The sequence below is a fragment of the Mya arenaria genome, chromosome 9 (assembly GCF_026914265.1).
Source record: "Mya arenaria isolate MELC-2E11 chromosome 9, ASM2691426v1".
NCBI classification, from domain to species: domain Eukaryota; kingdom Metazoa; phylum Mollusca; class Bivalvia; order Myida; family Myidae; genus Mya; species Mya arenaria.
Window position 1 is genome coordinate 11,124,195 of NC_069130.1, and position 18,096 is coordinate 11,142,290.

The 18,096-nt window shown below is 34.6% G+C and overlaps 1 protein-coding gene across 1 annotated transcript; it reads right to left on the reverse strand.

Moving 5' to 3' along the window:
* Positions 1-6,667: 6,667 nt before the first annotated feature.
* LOC128245737 (uncharacterized) lies at positions 6,668-8,253 on the reverse strand. Its single transcript, XM_052963963.1, has 3 exons — positions 7,930-8,253; positions 7,302-7,646; positions 6,668-7,237 (listed from the first exon to the last, which is right to left on the reverse strand). The coding sequence occupies exons 1-3, from the start codon at positions 8,251-8,253 to the stop codon at positions 6,668-6,670; spliced, it is 1,239 nt and encodes a 412-aa protein (XP_052819923.1).
* Between the last annotated feature and the right edge of the window lie 9,843 nt (positions 8,254-18,096).

Genomic DNA, 18,096 nt, shown 5'->3' on the forward strand with positions numbered 1-18,096 from the left:
TAATGTAAACATCTGCAAACAAAATATTTCAAAAATCTCGAACGAAATTTCATTTTCAGTGTATTTCTCAGTACTATCAAAAGCATGAGATCATCGAAAACACAACACGCCAGGATACGGTACCGAATATAAAATGTAGTAAAAACATCTGCACAACCTGAGTGTAAGACTATTAAATCAAAGCGCTGAAAGCGTTGAGGAACGGTGGCCCCGAGAGAGTAAGCAATTTATTCAAATGATGACAGGAATTTTAGAAACGAATGGATAGGAACACACAGGGAAGTTAAAAGGTGGGGTTCATATGTTTCGCAACAACGTACGAGTTGACAGGCTTCAATTGTATTAGGTGTGATATATACATATAGAACATATATATACAGTGTAAGATAAACATAATGTATGTAGAATATGTTTGAACATTTTAGGGTTGGGACGTTTGTTATTTTGAAGTAGTTGAAAGGGAAATACAGATGCAGATATGAAATGTATGTCATTGTATATTTTCATGCAGTAAGTATGCATAATATGGTCATTTTTTAAAACTTATCTAGGCATGTAGGCTAAAAGATGTTAATATTGTTTCCAAGGGATAAGTTTCACAATGGAAATGAACATCACGTTAATTTTGAACAAGAGCTGTCACAGAGACAGCGGGCTCGACTATTCCGCCGCTGTTCAGTGTAAGGGTTGAAAAGTTTTGGCGAAACATCCATGGATCACTGTTCGATAAGATTTCAATGCAATTCATGTGGTGAGATATTAACATAAATTTGGTTACATGGAAAATTTCAACCAGAATGTTTAAGTCTAATAATAAAGGGCAATTATTTGCAAAATACAGTTATATATCTTGGTTATTCAATGACATTGAGTGGTGAATAACATTCTATAAAGTCTCAATGCAATACATCGAGTAGTTGCTGAGAAATTTACCTATGTGTGCTTACACGCAAAACCTTAACCAGAATTTCTATGTTGAATAATAAAGGGCAACTATTTGCATTAAATGAAACTATAGCTATCTTACATGGGGAAGTTTGATGGTTGAGTACAATTTATGAGTCTCAATGCAATACATCAAGTAGTTGCTTTGATATTTATATAATGTGTGCTTACACACAAAACCTTAATCAGAATATCTAAGTCGAATAATAAAGGCCTATCATTTGCATTAAATGCAAAGTCAAGTTATCTTACTTGGTTAATTAATTAGGTTGGATGGTTATGTACCTTGTATCAATGCAAAACCTCAAGTAGCTGCTGAGATATTAACCTATGTGTGCTTGCACGCAAAACCTTAACCAGAATTTCTAAGTCGAGTAATGAAGTCCTATTATTTGGATTAAATGCAAACTACAGTTATCTAACTTTGTTAATTCAGTGGGTTGGATTGTTGAATACCATTAAATCAAGTCTCAATGCAATACCTCAAGTACTTAACGAGATATTACCTATGTGTGCTTGCACGCAAAACCTTAAACAGAATTTCTAAGTCAAGTAATAAAAGCCTATAATTTGCATTAAATGCAAAGTAGAGTTATCTAACTTGGTTAATTAAGTAGGTTGGATGGTTGAGTACCATTGTAACAAGTCACAATGAGATACATCAAGAAGTAACTGAGATATTAACCTATCTGTGCTTGCACGCAAATCCTTAACCAAGGTGTGACGCCGACACTTGGGCGAGTAGTATAATCTCCATATTCTACGAATAGTCGAGCTAAATATTGATATGAAAATACCATCTGTATGCAGACAGAACATGGAAACAAACAACATAGCAAATGAAAAGTGTTTTGTACAAACGAGTAGTACAATGTTTTATTTACATATTAAAATCAACGTAAAGTAGTAATACATTCAGTAAATGTCTGTGTTGCTGTGTTGGAAATATGTATGTGAGCAAACTATGCATGTTTTGATGAGGTTGGCAATAAACACATGTGTAAATGCACATGAAATATGTATTAATATTATCAACATATACACTGAAAGAACATGTACAAATGCATGAATGAAACATTTATGTGTTATCAGTGTTTATGCACCATTTTCAATAAACGTTTCAGTATAAAGCAACAACTGGTACAAAAAAAATGTGGTCATTGCAGCATTGCTATATTATGATAGATGGCAGTGTAATTGCAAGCATGTTTAGTTGTGGAATACGAATGAGTAAGAGATGCTTATGAGTAAGACTGTTCGTCATTATTCAGTGAAATTTACATCGAAATTGGCTGATGAAATAAACAGAGCATCCGAAAATTTTATGGTCAGTTCGTGGTACATCTCGTATTCAAAACAAGTGACAGTTTGTGCGCTCCTCCTCATAATGATTTCCATGGCAACAGGGCAATGGTCCATTTAGAACGTCTGAATGTTCTTGGGATAGTGGCTTGAAGGCATGTTATATCACAGCTGAGTACATCAGAGCTTAGTAAATCAATACCAAGGTGGTGTTGACTTCCTGAAGGCTTCAGTTTTCTGGAAGTACATGTAACACATACATAGTCATTAATATTCATTGCATGATAGAGGGGGAACAGACTTCAAAACTCATATAGTTCATCTGCAGGCTATATGCAACACATACTGAAAGTTTAGAAATGATATATTAAACAATAAATGATTGAGACAAATATTAGCACCTGTGGTATTTTCATAAAAAGCAGAAACAGCCATTTCCCTCAAATGGTAAGCTGCAAACCTTTGAAGAGCCATTATGCATTTGGAATAATTTGACCAAGTAAAGTTTTCCTTGTAGCTTTCAATGGTGTCTATACAACAGCACCACAAAAATGACCTGCCTACTCGTATAAGTTTTTTCTAAGCAAAATAGGGCTTTTGCAATTATTTTGCGCTTAGACTTTTATATAAACAAGAGGTGCAAAAGAGCGTTTGCTCTACTGGCTGGGTGGATCTGGCTGGTTTTCAAAAGGAACCGAGCTCTTATGGATATGTAGATACTGTATAAGTTTCATTGAGAAACAATCAAAATTGAAGGCTGTATCGTTTTAACGAGCAATTGTTTACTGACAAACTGTTTTTTTATACTATCAAGGCCCATAATCTAGGCAAGCATGGTCGGATCTGGCTGGTATTCAAAAGAAACCGAGCTCTAATGAATATGTAGATACTGTACAGGTGTCATCAAGATACAATCAAAACTGAAGGCTGTATCGTGTAAACATGAATTGTTTACAGACGCACATGTATACTACGTACAAATTACCATCGCATAAGCTCTTCTGGCCTTTGGCCAGTAGAGCTAAATATGACATAGAGCCAAACTGAAATGCTTCAACTTGTCAAAATTTTGCTTTTCTTATCCACTTATATACAAAGGTAACAGAACTGTTCAGTTTAGCAAAAAAATTTTAGTGATAATGTGTTTATAGACAGTCTTAACACCACTATATGCCAAATTGTTCGCTTCAGGGACAAATGGCGCAACAAAAGAAATGGCAAAAAAAACACCAAAACTGAAAGATTTATGACAACTGCTAGTGTTTTCAAGTGGCTACATGATGTAGAAAATGCAGAGATAGCATTTATATGGCCATTTTATTACTTTAAGTATATGTTTTGAAGGCTAGATTTGGCATTAAATTCAGAGTACAGCACTTCACCAATGTCTATAAGTTGCTTATTTACAACTGATTTGCTATAAATCTCACTCTTTTGATCTTTTACACACAAACAAGTACTACAGAGTTGACTTACATATTCATTCTTCCTAAATATTGGATTCAGAGCTGCATCTGGATTCAGATTGCAGGACTACCGGTGGGAGGAAAAAGGCGCAGCTAACTGGAGCTTATTGGCACATCATGATCTGCAAGCAAGACACAAAAGCAATGTTTTACACTTATAAAACTATCTGCCAATACTGTTAAAGTTTGAGAAAGGCAAGTAAACAATCATTTGAGGCATACACAACCTTTTATGTGGTCATAAATGTGATAAATATGCAGAAAAGCTCATGAATTGAAAGTTTTCAGGACAAATTTTATGAAATATATAGTCTTTTGGACATTTTGCTATCAGTTTTTAACAATTCAAAGGTTAATCTCATTTTATTGAGTACCCAGATGCATTTTGAAAGCATTAAAACCAGACATGCTAAGAATTTCTTCTTACTTGTAGACAGTGTTCCTTTCTCTGAAATCCTTGCTGAGACCCGGTATGGAAAAACACATGAGACCACATTTTTACCAGGACTGGTTCTTGTCCTTGAAAATTCCCCTGTGGCTACAGCAACCAGGCTGGATAAACAATACATTAGGGTTTTAAGACATTAAATAATGTATTAAGGTTGTTTTTATTAATGCATGAAGGGAAAAGGCTCTAATCTTGATGAAGGTGGCTCACTTTTTATTTCGTTTGCCTTGAGAAATGTAAATTCCCCTGTGGCTACAGTAACCAGACTGGCTATTGAAATAAACAATACATTAAGGTTTTAAGACATTTATAATGTATTAAGGTTGTTTTTGTAATGCATGAAGGGAAAAAGCTCTAACCTTTATGAAAGTGGCTCACTTTTTATTTCTTTTGCCTTAAGAAATGTCAAGTTTTTCAATGTACAAACTGCATAAATAAATGAATATATATGAATGGTTGATAGAATGAATTAATGAAAGGTGGCATTATTTCTTTAAAATAGGGATCTCATTGTGTTGCTGTGATTGTTGAAGTAGATGTTTTCTTGTCCATAAGCTCAAAATCATATGCTTACTAAATAAAACATCATTCTGCATCAAATGTGCAGTAAGTTTTGTTTAATTGCTTATAGAATTTTAAATTAATGTAATGTTTGCTTAAAATAGCAAACAAAATGTGCGAATAGATGCACAATACAGACCAAAGACTAATACAAGTCAGCAGTTTCATTAGAAAATAATATTATTATCAAAGCCGCACAAGAAATGATCAAGAAACAACATGAAAGGAATTCATTTAGGAATGGAACAAACAGTATCAATGGGCTTATATGACCCAAATTTACTCACTTTATACTTCAGTTTGGATACAATTTTCCATTATATGATCTTGAAGTACTAACAAATTACAGCATGTCGGCATGTTGGCATACACACAGCACAGCTCGGCCGGGTGGGCAGCTCGGCGGGCGGGCTGTCTGGCTGGTTCTTTTCAGTTCCTCCCGGTTCTGTTTAATATATTAATAATGGTATCATTAAGCCTATACAACTTACTCAATTAACACATCTCTGGCATACCAGTTTAAATCGATGGGTTCAACTTTTAAGTGTTCCACCACGACCAAAAGCTGCTTATGACAGGTTCGATGAAGCCAACACTTGAAGATGAACCCAATATCACATTTCAGTTAGAAAACTACTGATGTAACCTTAATCTGGCATTTTTCTCGGGCTTAATGTTTATAGTAACACGTCTTTATTACATACTGTTAACATATTTGAGAACGAAACGGTACGAAACTTGGGACGAACACAAACTTTGTGAAAAACATGTTTTTTAACAAATATTGAAAGAATAGTCATAAAATGTATTCATTCTTAATGTTTACACCTATTTACACAAGGTGTTCTTGCATTTGGAAGCTGTAAGCAACTGTTTCATGCAATAATCATCAAACATCTGACTAAGTGAAAACTGTAGTTTCACTTCGTGGCAGCCATTTTGGATTTTTGTTTACATGTTTACAGTTTGGCGAAGTCTATAAATGGTCTAAGAACGTTCATAGTCCAGTTGTTTTCGTATCAAAAGTGATAAAAAAACTATGAGAGACCCCTCCCATACTTAAAAACAAACCAAATAATCCTTTGTACTTGACTTAAAACATGAAAAACACGTTTCATCAAATTTTCACTTTCGTTTTTCTTTTAGAAAAACCACGTTTTCAGTGAACTCTGACTTGATCCCAGAATATTTATCATCTAATTAACTATAAGTAGCCATATGGTTCTCCGCAAATGTTGATATATGTGTTTTAAAGGGTGTATAAAACCGGTACCAGCATTTGGTCTCCTTCCGTGAAAAAATTATATTCATTAGAGGGAAGGGGAGATTACTACAATAAACTTGGCATCGCTATAGTACAGTACATTCATGGTATGTAACGGATGTCGGAGACTTCGTACCACTTCAATATCGTACCACTACTATATCGTACCACTCTTGGAGACATCGTACCACATATGCACTATATAAGGGTTTTCTAAGGCGATAAGTAGGTGCTAATTAGGTGCTAGTATGGCCGTTAAAGGAGACAATTGGGATAATTGAGGTTAAGAATGGTGTGAAAAACGGGTATAACAAGTGTTATACGATTATGTAGATTTATTCAAGTTCATGGAAAATTTTCAAATTATAGCACAAATAATCATACAAACCAAACATTAAAACAGCACATTACATGTAAAATAATGAAATGCAAATACAAAACTTAGATACATACATGTATATACATAGATAGATGGAAGATTTTAAAGAAGTTAAAACGGCAAATGATCATGAATACAAACATACATCACATACAGCACATTACAAAAAAAAAAAAAACGAATAGAAATAAGAACATAAACTAATGGATTTTAAATCATTAAACAATGAATATCACTACATTGATTTAGCACATTAAAACACGATACTCAGTAGCACAGTCACTTATGGTTTCATTCACATGTTATTCGTCCTCGCTGTAATTCTCCGCTGACTTTGCTATGGGTCCTAGTCCGATGATGTGGCTGGCTGTCCTTGGTTCGAGTTGGTTCGTTGTCATGTTATCCTCTTCATACTTCTCCCAGGCCTGATGTAGTTTCTCGTGAGTTGACCTGTATTTCTTCCTGTGCAGGCGTTGTAAGATGTTGGCTGAGACCAGCCGTGCCTGGATGTCCACGTACTGGGCCTCTACAGACAGGAGAGGTACAATAACGTAGAAGGGGAGCTGCGCTCCTCCGGCTCTAGTGTTAAGGCGGCGGTGCCATCTTTCCACATCATTGTTTGTTCTAACTGTCTCCATGTAGACAGACCAATTTTCTGGGCGCCATAGCGTGCCTTCTACCCATGTCCTTCCTATGTAGTCTACCAGGTCCAATATACGCTCACTCTCCGACTCCTCAGCCTGCTCACTTATTGTAAGGAAGGCAGGCCTCACATGCTCGGCGGGTAGGTAGGGAAGAGCTAGCAGCTTCCTGACAAAGTGATACACTCCTCCCTTCTGAGTATAGGCTGGTGCCAGTCCCAGACGTGTCACCTTCCGGTATACCCGCTGAGACCAGTGGAAGCTGCACAACGCTGTTGGAAAATACTTCCCGGACTGCTTGCCATGCCGCAGCTTCAAAATCTAGCATGAACCACTCAACAATTGGATCACCAAGCCGTTCCCTCACCGCACGTAAGACAGCTACGTAGTCCTGTTTTGTCCTCCGTGTCATGAGGACAAACAGGAGGGGGACCTGCTTGACGTTCTCCCCGCCTCGAACAAAGTAGTGGATCGACATCAACTGGTAAAATGGACGACGAACAACTTTAAATGAGCCATCCATAAACCAGCGACGCGCCACACTGAGATGCTGGAGCTGTGTCTGTGTGGCGAAGAGTAGATGACGCTGCTCTCCTACACGGACATCATCTACTAGGAATTCATCGGCGTTGATGAATTCCTCATTTTAAGCAAACGAGAGCTCGTCATCTTTCTGTTCTGTCGGTCGTAGTTTCTGGCGATGGAGGTTGGCTGCCCGGGCGACGTTCTCAGGATTGGGAGGGTTTGGTCCATCCGTTTGCATGAACTCGACCATTGCGTCCTCGACGATCTTGGAGGCGTGTAGGTGGAGACGCTCTCTGGCGACTTGCTTTGCATTAGCGTTCACCTTCACCTTCGTTCCCACTCCCGGATCTGCAGCGTGCAGATGACCTTGACCCCCTTCAACGAAGGCCGTCCCGTACTGCTTGACCCACGCCGGACACTGTATCTTTTTGTTTCGGACACCACACACTCAGTATGTGAAAGTACCCTTGGAGCGTCTCACTGTGAAATTGTAGCCACGGCTTGTTTGGGATGTCAAACGTTCCCTCTGGCAGGAGCTGATTGACCGGGGCGTCGATGGTGACTGTTGAGTCGTCAATGGAGAAGGACGTGGCTGCCTCTACGATGTACGTAGCGTTTGCCATGTCTGTTTCTTCTCCAGTCCGTGTTTCGTCTTCAGCCATCTCCTCTTTGAGATTGATGTCAATGCTAGACATATCTGGTGACGCCAGTCTCGTCGACATATCAATGGTCGTGGAGTTGGCTTGCACATTTATATTAGTGCATGGGTCACACGACCACGAGAGCTGTTCTAGGCCTTTTTTTAATAATTTATTTCAAACAAGAAATTTACATTTAAAGTTTATTTTGTTTTCACTAATTGAACCATTAAAACAATTACCAAAATACAAACAGTATTCAGAACTTGAACCAGCATACTATATTTCGTATATATATATATATATATATATATATATATATATATATATATATATATATATATATATATATATATATATATATATATATATATATATATATGGTATAATATACCTTATCGATATACGATTTCCAAAAAGCATTCACTTCGTTCGTTTGTTTATTGATCAGTGAAATAGTGTTTATATATCATTTCATTTTTAAGGAAATTTTAGAATTGTTTGGAATCGATTAATCAATTATTGTAACTACTTCTTATACCAACTCACACCTGTAACAATACATTTAGTTTTTCGCCGTTTTCGAGCGGTTGCGTATAAATATGTTGTCTTCATTTTGTGATTTTTTTCAGCTGCATTTTCAGGGATATGCAAAATGTACGTGTTCAAGTGTACATTACTATACATCAATTCATATTTGTTGAAGTTTAAAGATGTCATGTGTATTCTAGCATTCAATGAGCGCATTATTTCGACCGAACCACCGTGTAATCATTTGTAGTAACGATCTGATTGATGTGCCTACTATGAACGTGGCCCTGAAGGGCCCCCGTTCAAAAATGAGCTCATTAAATATTGATGCAAACTAGTTACAAATACTTGCAAATTAGAGTGATTTCGGGTGTTCCAGACCAATTTCTTTAGATATCTTGCTGCCTCTGGCTATGAAATTAAAACAAAACAGCAAACATTTGATTTTGATGAAACGCTTCTTGCATTCTGAATATACATGCTCAAGCACCTGTTCTCGTTCAAACCACCGTATTGAATCTACATATACTACTTGTATAATGCAAGATATTAAAAGTCAGTTCATTTTAATCAAGAGCTGTTTTGTCTACAAATGTCTAGATTTAGAACAAAATTGACAGATTTCAAACAGATTTCAAACTGGAAACGCTCCTTGATAAACCATTTTTAAGTTATTGGTCAGTTGTCTGTGACTGGTGACTAGAAGTGATGTCTGTTATTGGAATATTATTTTTTCCGTCTAGAGGCTTTTAGGGTTTGGTTCTTGTTGTGGAGAAAGGACTTTTGTTCGGAAAGGTTTTTCAGTTAACATTTGTCTATCGAATTCTATAATGCTTGCTACGATAAATTATGTTTGTTTTTTTACTTCTTTTAAGTTAGTGCGATGATTTGGTTTATGAGTGTTTCAATCAGTACAATGTATTCCGAAACACATTTATCTGAAAACTTTATCAGGCGGGAGGTACATCTTGTAAACTTAACGTAACGCGGGTGTCCTAACGTGCCCTCACGTAGTGCAAAAGGGCAAATATCCACTTGGACAAAAAATAATAAAATAACAGCAATCGTAGCATTTATAGGTAAAGGTTATGTGAAAGTAATGTTTCTGTACAATTAAAGCAACTATTACTATTACATCGATTCTCGTCGCATGTATCAACATAATGTATGACGAAAATGAAAATAATAAATACGAATATCTCATATTAAAGAATCTTATGTAAATTGTGAAACGGTAATTATATAACAGAATATAAAAAGACAAATATAACTGGCATGAAACACGTTTGTAATCAGTGTTATTTTAGTACGTTACTTTGATATCGTTGTGTGTACGAGGCTTATAACTTATATTGAGCATTAAAGTATTGAATAACTTGACAAACTAACCACTGACTTGATGACCATTGTTTTTGTAAATAACATTAACAATATGACCATTGATTTAATAAACACTTATAATATTATCAGATGCACCAATTGTGGAATTGATGAGTAAAGTAAAGTGAAAACTAAAGTGAGTAGTGTAACGAATTCAGCATTTTGCATAGCGTTTGCTCTGACGATGTTTATGACAATAATATGTTTGTTCGAAATAGACTATTGCGCCTTCATAGATTTCTTGTCTCCATGTAAATTAAAGTAAACAAACTTTAAACGAAACACACTGATAACTTATAAATACGACGACTCATTGATACCTTTAATGCATATTAACGTTTTTCAAAACAGATAGTATTTGTAAAACTTTCTCGCTATAGACCCTTCCTTTTGTAGGTTCTCAGTAAGATCAAATGATGAGACGGATCGGGACACAAATAAGTTGTTCGAGGAGCTGTCCGGGAATATAAATACAAGAATAACAAGCATAAATGACTCTGAATATTTGTACCAGGGTTCCTGTTATTGTGGGAAATAAATGGAATATTACCTCTTCTGTAAAATTGAATTTCAACAACATGATTTGTTTGCCTACACATTCATTTTGACAAAACATATGCTTCGAATTTGAAATAAATGTAATTATTAAAGTACAAGAGGACATGAACTATTTAACAGGCTGTTGGATTAAGTTAAATAATTAGCTCAAGTGAAATTCTAAGAACATCATGGCGGGACAACTTTATTGCATATCACCAAGAAACGCAAGTGCGTACGAAAACATTAAAGAACACAATGGCAGAGAGGGGCCATTCTACACAGCTGTTATGATGCTCTACAAAGTAGTATCACCAATTCGTGTTTGTGATACTTGTCCTGTTGTTGTTTATCGTGATAATTATTTTTAAATAATTTTGGAAGACAAACATGAGAGAATATTTTTTTCAAAGTTGTAAATGTTAAACCTTGTGTCAAACACGACGGGTTTGGTTTTAGATTAAATTCATCCTGACATTTATCACATTGCAATGAATATCTGTTTCAATTGCGTTGCGTTGCCGATGAGCCGATGCTTCCCTCCCAACATGCTTTGCACTACGTTCGCGGATGAATGATAAACATAATATATATTTTAAATTATTCGTTTAAATATCGTTAAAATGTCGTTACAAATTGAGACAATGATATCCAGGACACAATTAATAGTTATATATAAATGAATTAAACTTTCTTTTAAATAATAACGTAACACTTTGCTTTGTGACGTCAAAATTTCAAAATTAATTCATAATGTCATGTCTCGTAAATACAGAGAACGGCTTTAAAAGAAACTTTTCAGGAAACCAAAAGGCAATATTAACGTTTTGTGTATGATTTAAATGGAAATTGAACTACTTTATTCAAAGATAATTTATCACAAAAAGACAATCTGAAACAAACGTATGAAAAGCAGGAATATGACCAAGTAAGCAAGGGTTTTGTGCTTTCTTTTTGACATTAGTTATGCGGAGTGATAAATTTTCTGACCAATGAGAAAAGTTATGTTGCACTTGTGTTACGTGGAAAGACGAAATTGGTGTATTAAAACGAAGACATGATGTAGCATGTGCTATATTTATTTCTGTTTTCGCTAATCAACATCAGCAATACTAATGTTCTTCAATAATTCAATAAACTCTACACCATTGGCACTTATTCAGTTTAATCATAAGGTGAAAGATGAACAATGTGAGAAAATAGTTCCGTAACCATGGTAATCAGCTTACATCAAGGTTACGTTGATATTAAGAAATAATGGATCACAAGGAGAAATGACTGTCAACTTATCTCATATTTTGTTAGCTTTTGCAAAGAATTGAAAATACGCATATTACGACATCAATTTTTGAATTCAATTTGATAATTAAGATGAATGTCTCAGTTTGAGCTAGCCAGAAAGCATTCGCAGACAATAAACTCCAACCAAAGGTTTAAAGCAGTCTCATTTGTCTGGGTTTTTGTGCCACATACATAATAATTTGATGGGTTTCATGGATTTTAGCATCGCTCTTTTGTCATTTGACAGCCTATAAATCCTAGCAACAACAAAAAATATGACAGATTGCAATACTTGAAATGGGCATTCGGAGACTAAATGATTTAGTTTTCTCATTGATCCACTACGGATTAGTTTTTTTATTTGGATATATTCCTGTCAGCCTTGTGATTAATTTATCTTCTGATAATTTTTAGTTTGAAATTATAAAACGTGTGATTCGTGTTCGCGTATTTTTTCAATAACAAGTGTATTTGATACAGTAATTATTACTTTGTTTATTGACTTTCGGAGTGAAGAAATATTAATTAATTTACTGATATAATTTTCTTTTCTGACGTGTTGATATATTTCTACATGTTATTTCTGTCCAATCAAATCGAATTGTCATTTCATACTTTAGGTTTATATTTTCTTCCTTCGAAATGTCACTTCCAAAAACGATTTATAAAAAATATATTATTTGGGGGAAAGTTTGTCCGGACGTCACTATTTTAAATGATTGTGAGACCGAAAATAGTAACAGTAATAACACGCACTGACATAATATGTTGACCAATGAAGGCGGACATGTTTAAACAAGGTTCTTTTGCAGACCAACGGAAGTTAATGTATTTTGATTCCTTTATGTCTATTTAAAAATATTTTGAGGTCTCCTAACATTATGGGCTAAATGGATAAACAAAAGTGGTCAGATTGAAGTTTTCTTTTTTCCAATAAAATTCATGGTCGTAGCATTAAACGGCTCAGTGAAAGAAGAAAAGCGAGCTCCACGTGCTTCAAGCTTCGTGTTTGTTTTCCCAAATACAGTCCATGGTCTTAACATTAAATGTGGCAGTAAAGAAATATAAATGATGAGGGGTTTTCCTGAGTAATGATATTACGATAAGTTAATTGTAATTGCACTCTTTTAGGGTTTTCTTTTAATTACATGTCTATTCTTCAACGGTAAAGACATTAGGTAGCTGGGGTAGTGAGTGGCGTACGTATACATCACCACGATTTTGACTTATACGTACGCTACTTATTGAACGATAATCTTGGCGCTATGAACCTAATTAATAACTTTGCCTTATAACCTCAGGATTTAATATACACAACTCGTCCCTCGCACTGCCGTTCCATTTCAATAACTCGTGTAGTAGTACCGGTAACTTTCATATATTCTTGACTTTCGGAGTGAATGGAAATAAATTAACTTATTTATAATTACAAATATAATTCATTTTAACCAGAAGCTGATGTGTTGACAATGTTTTTGCTTGTTTTTTACTGTCCAATCATACCGATAGCCATAATTTTATTTTGGAGATGTTTTTTGTAATTTCTAAATGTCAAAATGTTCTTGTCATAAATTTGTCATTTTCGTGTGAGTATTGTCGAAATATCCAGTCATAAATGGATATGACTCATAAAACTGACACGAACAACACGTTTATAAAACAAACCATCCACCAAATTAAATTTGCAATTCCCATGATGCTATCTAATCCATTATGTCTATCGGAGGGAACATGAAACGGTAGACGTTCGTTTTAAACGGTTTAAATACTATCATTTAAACCATATGATGGTTCCTTCTGTTTTGAGCAGTGTAATTTGCCAGGAGATAAGTTGTAATTTAAGTTCTTATTGAATCTTTTAAACATAAAAATTACTGCAGATTCCAAACTTTTGAAAAACATCAACATTACATTTACACAGTGTATATCAAATTTCTGTGTTCACCTCGACTGTCATATAGTAGTCACTGATAATTTCTTATACACAAACTGCCACAAACTTATTCTGGGTTTGTTTGTACAATCGGCGATGAGGAAAAGTAAGAAGTTTCGATATTGTATTTAAATGTGTAAAGCAAACCGACCCACTATGAAGCTAGTTGTGTCAGAGCTCATCAGTGTTTATGTTAACTTTGGATGCTTGTTGACCTTATACTGATTGGGTCTCATTGTAACTGTTTTCAAATTCCCATAACAAAGGTTGATATTACATAAGATAATTGCCGTTTGAATTTTTGCTCCTTATTTCACATGTAGTCGGCATTGAATGGCCAATTATGCCAACTGATTTTTTATCATATTATATATCGACATATAAAGCTGTTTTAAATAATTTCAAATAATTTTGAGTAAGCAATCATCCAAATTAAAATATTTGTGTACAGACTATCAATTTGAGCCCATTTCATGTAAGATAATATTAAATCCTGAATAATGCCTAGAAGTTTTGGCTAGTTTATTAAGATATGTTTATTATCTAAGAGTAAAATGCGTCGACGTAATAGGTCTTTCGTTGCCTCATAGTCAGAAATCGAAAACCGCCATTTCAGTATTTTTTACGTCAACCCTGACGAAATTGAATCGGATTATATTCATTTTTATAAATTTTGATATTTTTCTTTTGTAAGAACGCATTATTTGAGCATATACAAATTTCGCTTTTCTAACTTGACCGTAATGATGCAAATGAACAATTTGTCATCACTATGCATTTCCAATTAAAGCATTCCAAAATTATGAAAATATCACTTCCGTTTGTTTAAAAGAAACGGTAAGCTGCTGTTCCTCTTCAAACGTTAGGAACTGAGCATTTAAAGTAGTTAACATGTTACAATGTTGCTATTTAAAAATAATTGCAAGGAGTTGTGGATTCGGAAATATCCGGTCGCTGGTCAATTTGGTCATCCGTATGTTCTGTTATACATTTAGTATCAACAAAATGATTTGAAGTACCAATTGCTTGATGTAACAATACGTTTTGTCACATATTGGAATTGCTTTGCATGCTTAACTACACTTGATTATACTTATAAACGAAGATACAAATATGTGTGATTATTCTTAGCTCCGCAGTTGCCATCCGTGATAAAATTATTGCGGTAAGAAAACCAAATTACACTTGTAAATCAAAATTAATTTGGCCTACTTAATTAGCTGCAACAGTGAAAATAGATCTATACAAACAAAAAGCAGTATAAGCATATAACACAGCATATTAGCCAGTGGATTGAAACATATGTTATCAATTAAAATACAGTGTATACTATACTGTGTTCTACAAGTCACATGCACGAAACATAGAACCGAACCGTTAACAAAAAAGTTGGAAATAGCATCATAGTCATAGGGCTGAAAGACGGGGTGGACACTGTAAGAATTAATATAACAGTCTGGGAAAAGATGCTATCTGTTCATAATTATTAAACGTTCCCAAGATGAGTTTAGCTACATTAAGGCGCCGAGTTGACGCCCCTTGCAAATATTTGAGTGAAAATGATTAAACCCACCCATTTGCCATTTATTTGTTTCCACAAAGACACCGAATATTTTTCGGGAAAACAAAGGCTTTAGGATTTGATATCAGATTAAACATTCAATGAGCAAAATGATAATGCAATTTGAAAAACAACTCACAATGGTGAAATAACCTTAATTTGATGTTAAAAGAAATCTCAAGTGATTCTGTTGTAAACAGTTATTTGTAAATCATTTCGAAGAGACAATATATGGATTTTCTTGGTAAAACTATGCAACATTCGTTCCCTTTTGTATTGATTCACTTTAAATTATGCTGTTGCCTCAGGAACTTGAAAAAAAAAAAAAACATTTTACTTGCCATCGTCAATTTTATTTTGGTGTAAGTATTTCTGCATTCAGGATTTACATGAACAGATTTCGACTCGGCATGAAAACACAATACAAATGTATCAAGGGAAACATTTTATACGAAAATATTATATAATGTCACTAATCACGTTTCCTCTTTTGATCATCAATAATAAGCAAACATGTTCTTCTGTTGTCATACGCGAATAAAAACCGCTTTTAACAATAAGCTGTTTGGTCTGAATGTCTAATTTTGGAATACAACTGACACGCTTCACACTGGATACACACTCCTTCTGAGACATTTGTCTGTGAATTGATTGACAGTGCTAGCTGCTATTGGAATATCTGATTTTCTTTCAAGAGACATTAAGTGTTTGCCTCTTGTTTTGAAAAAAGGACTCTATTATTTTGTTCGGGAATGCTTTTCATTTGGGATATGTCACCCGTATACAATTATAATTGCGGTGGTAAGTTTTGGTATTGCTGTTGTTATTTTACTGCTTTAATTGTGTTGATGATGTGTGCAAAATGTAAGTAAAGTATGCTTTATGACGAAACACATTCATCTGAAGACATAATTAGGCGGGGACTTCGCCTGAGTCGGTATATCTGCCAAACGTAACGCAACTCAGGTGTCCTAAGATCAACTCCGCGAGGACCAAAGCCTCTTGTAGAGCACAAGGGAAAGTGCCTACTTGATTTTGACATGTGATAAGAGAACAATTTTAGCACTCATAGTTGGAGGGTTTTGTGTAAACTATGTACAACTAAAGCAAGGCAGACAAACGTGTTGATGCGAGTCGTGATAATTCACAATTTTAAAAAGAAATGAAAACAATAACGATGCATGTTTTACTTAAGAATTTGTAAATGTTATGCTTCTGAAGAAAAAAAACAGATCAAAAATCATGAAAATCTTATGTTTTCCACGTTTCTGCTCAGTGTCATCATCGTTCCCAACCGATAGTCAAGTGTATTCAAGGCTTATTACTTGACTGTCTGTTTGTTTGTTTGTTTGTTTACCACAAATCCTGAACATACATTTTCATTGGCATATCCTCATTGTTGGGAAACATATTGCAGCTTTTTGTATGCCTCGAAGGTCTACATGATACATCAAAAGCATAATGTGTCTATACTAAAACATATAAAATGCAATAACAATAGGTATATACAAGAGTGTATGGAAATGTATTCCTCCTTAAACAGATAAAGAAGATTTTTTTCATTTGAAAGCAAATATTACAGAAAACCATGCAATACACGTCATTTTCTTGGTTTTATTTTATGAGGTATTGTCCTTAAAATCTATATAAATTGATCTAATAGGGACATCAAAAAAGATTTTATTTTGTTATTGTCACAATTGCGAATTATTTATCCTTGAAAACCTGACCGGTGGGTTGCCGCAGTAACGGATATGATATTCCTATAATCAGTTGTAAGAATCGATTGCTTGATGAGTAATATAAAGGTACTAGGATTAGTAATGTAACACATTTAGCACTGCTGAACGTTACTTTTGGTCTGATGTGGTTAATGCCAACGGTATCGTAATTCGACAAAGAATATTGTACCTAATTGAAATGATTATCCCCAATAGTTTTCTATGAAGAAATTGTTGAGAAAAACAACAACACACTTTGGCGATTTAAAATACGAACACTATATTGATAGGTTCAATGAGTGTAAACGTGTCCCCAAGCCTAGTGTATTTGTCTAACATTCATGTTATATACACTTCATTTTGTAGGGTCACAGTAGAATGAAATTGATGAGACGTTTTCTTATTTGAAATATATTTAGTTTTTTGAGTACAAGAAGACATGGAATATTTCATAATTTAGAAAGGGGTTATAAATATTTGCTGAAGTGCTATTCTATGAACATACTGTATTGCATATCCGCCGGCAACGGAAGTGCATACGAAAGTCTTATTGAACACGATGGCAGAGAGGATCCATTTTACACAGCTGTTATGATGCTATTGCATATTGCAATAAATGTCTGTGTGATAGATCACATTTGACTCTTCAGATTTGTATCAATATTATGAGATTAACATATTTTGGATGAATTGAAAAACAAATGTGTGTTTTTATGCTTACGATTATTAAAACATGTTTTCTGCTAAAAAGAAATATGAACTGGTTCAACTCCGTTGCGGACGAGCCGACGCCACCTCGCTATATACATTGAATTAAATAAATGTAGTTCGTGGTAAAAAGTGTAAAGCAAAACATATATATTTTTATTCGATCGTTTAAATAGTGTGTATATGTGGAACGAATATTGAGATGATATCCAGAAAGAATAGTATTATGAACAGTTAAATATGAATGAAATAAGCAATTTTTCAAGCGTGTCGTT

Coding starts and splice junctions, on each gene's coding strand:
- LOC128245737 (XM_052963963.1), bottom strand. CDS start 8,253: ATGTCGACGAGACTGGCGTCACCAGATATGTCTAGCATTGACATCAAT. Junction 7,647..7,929: donor TGTCCGGCGTGGGTCAAGCA/GTACGGGACGGC, acceptor GCTTAAAATGAG/GAATTCATCAACGCCGATGA. Junction 7,238..7,301: donor AAGCTGCGGCATGGCAAGCA/GTCCGGGAAGTA, acceptor GTATACCGGAAG/GTGACACGTCTGGGACTGGC.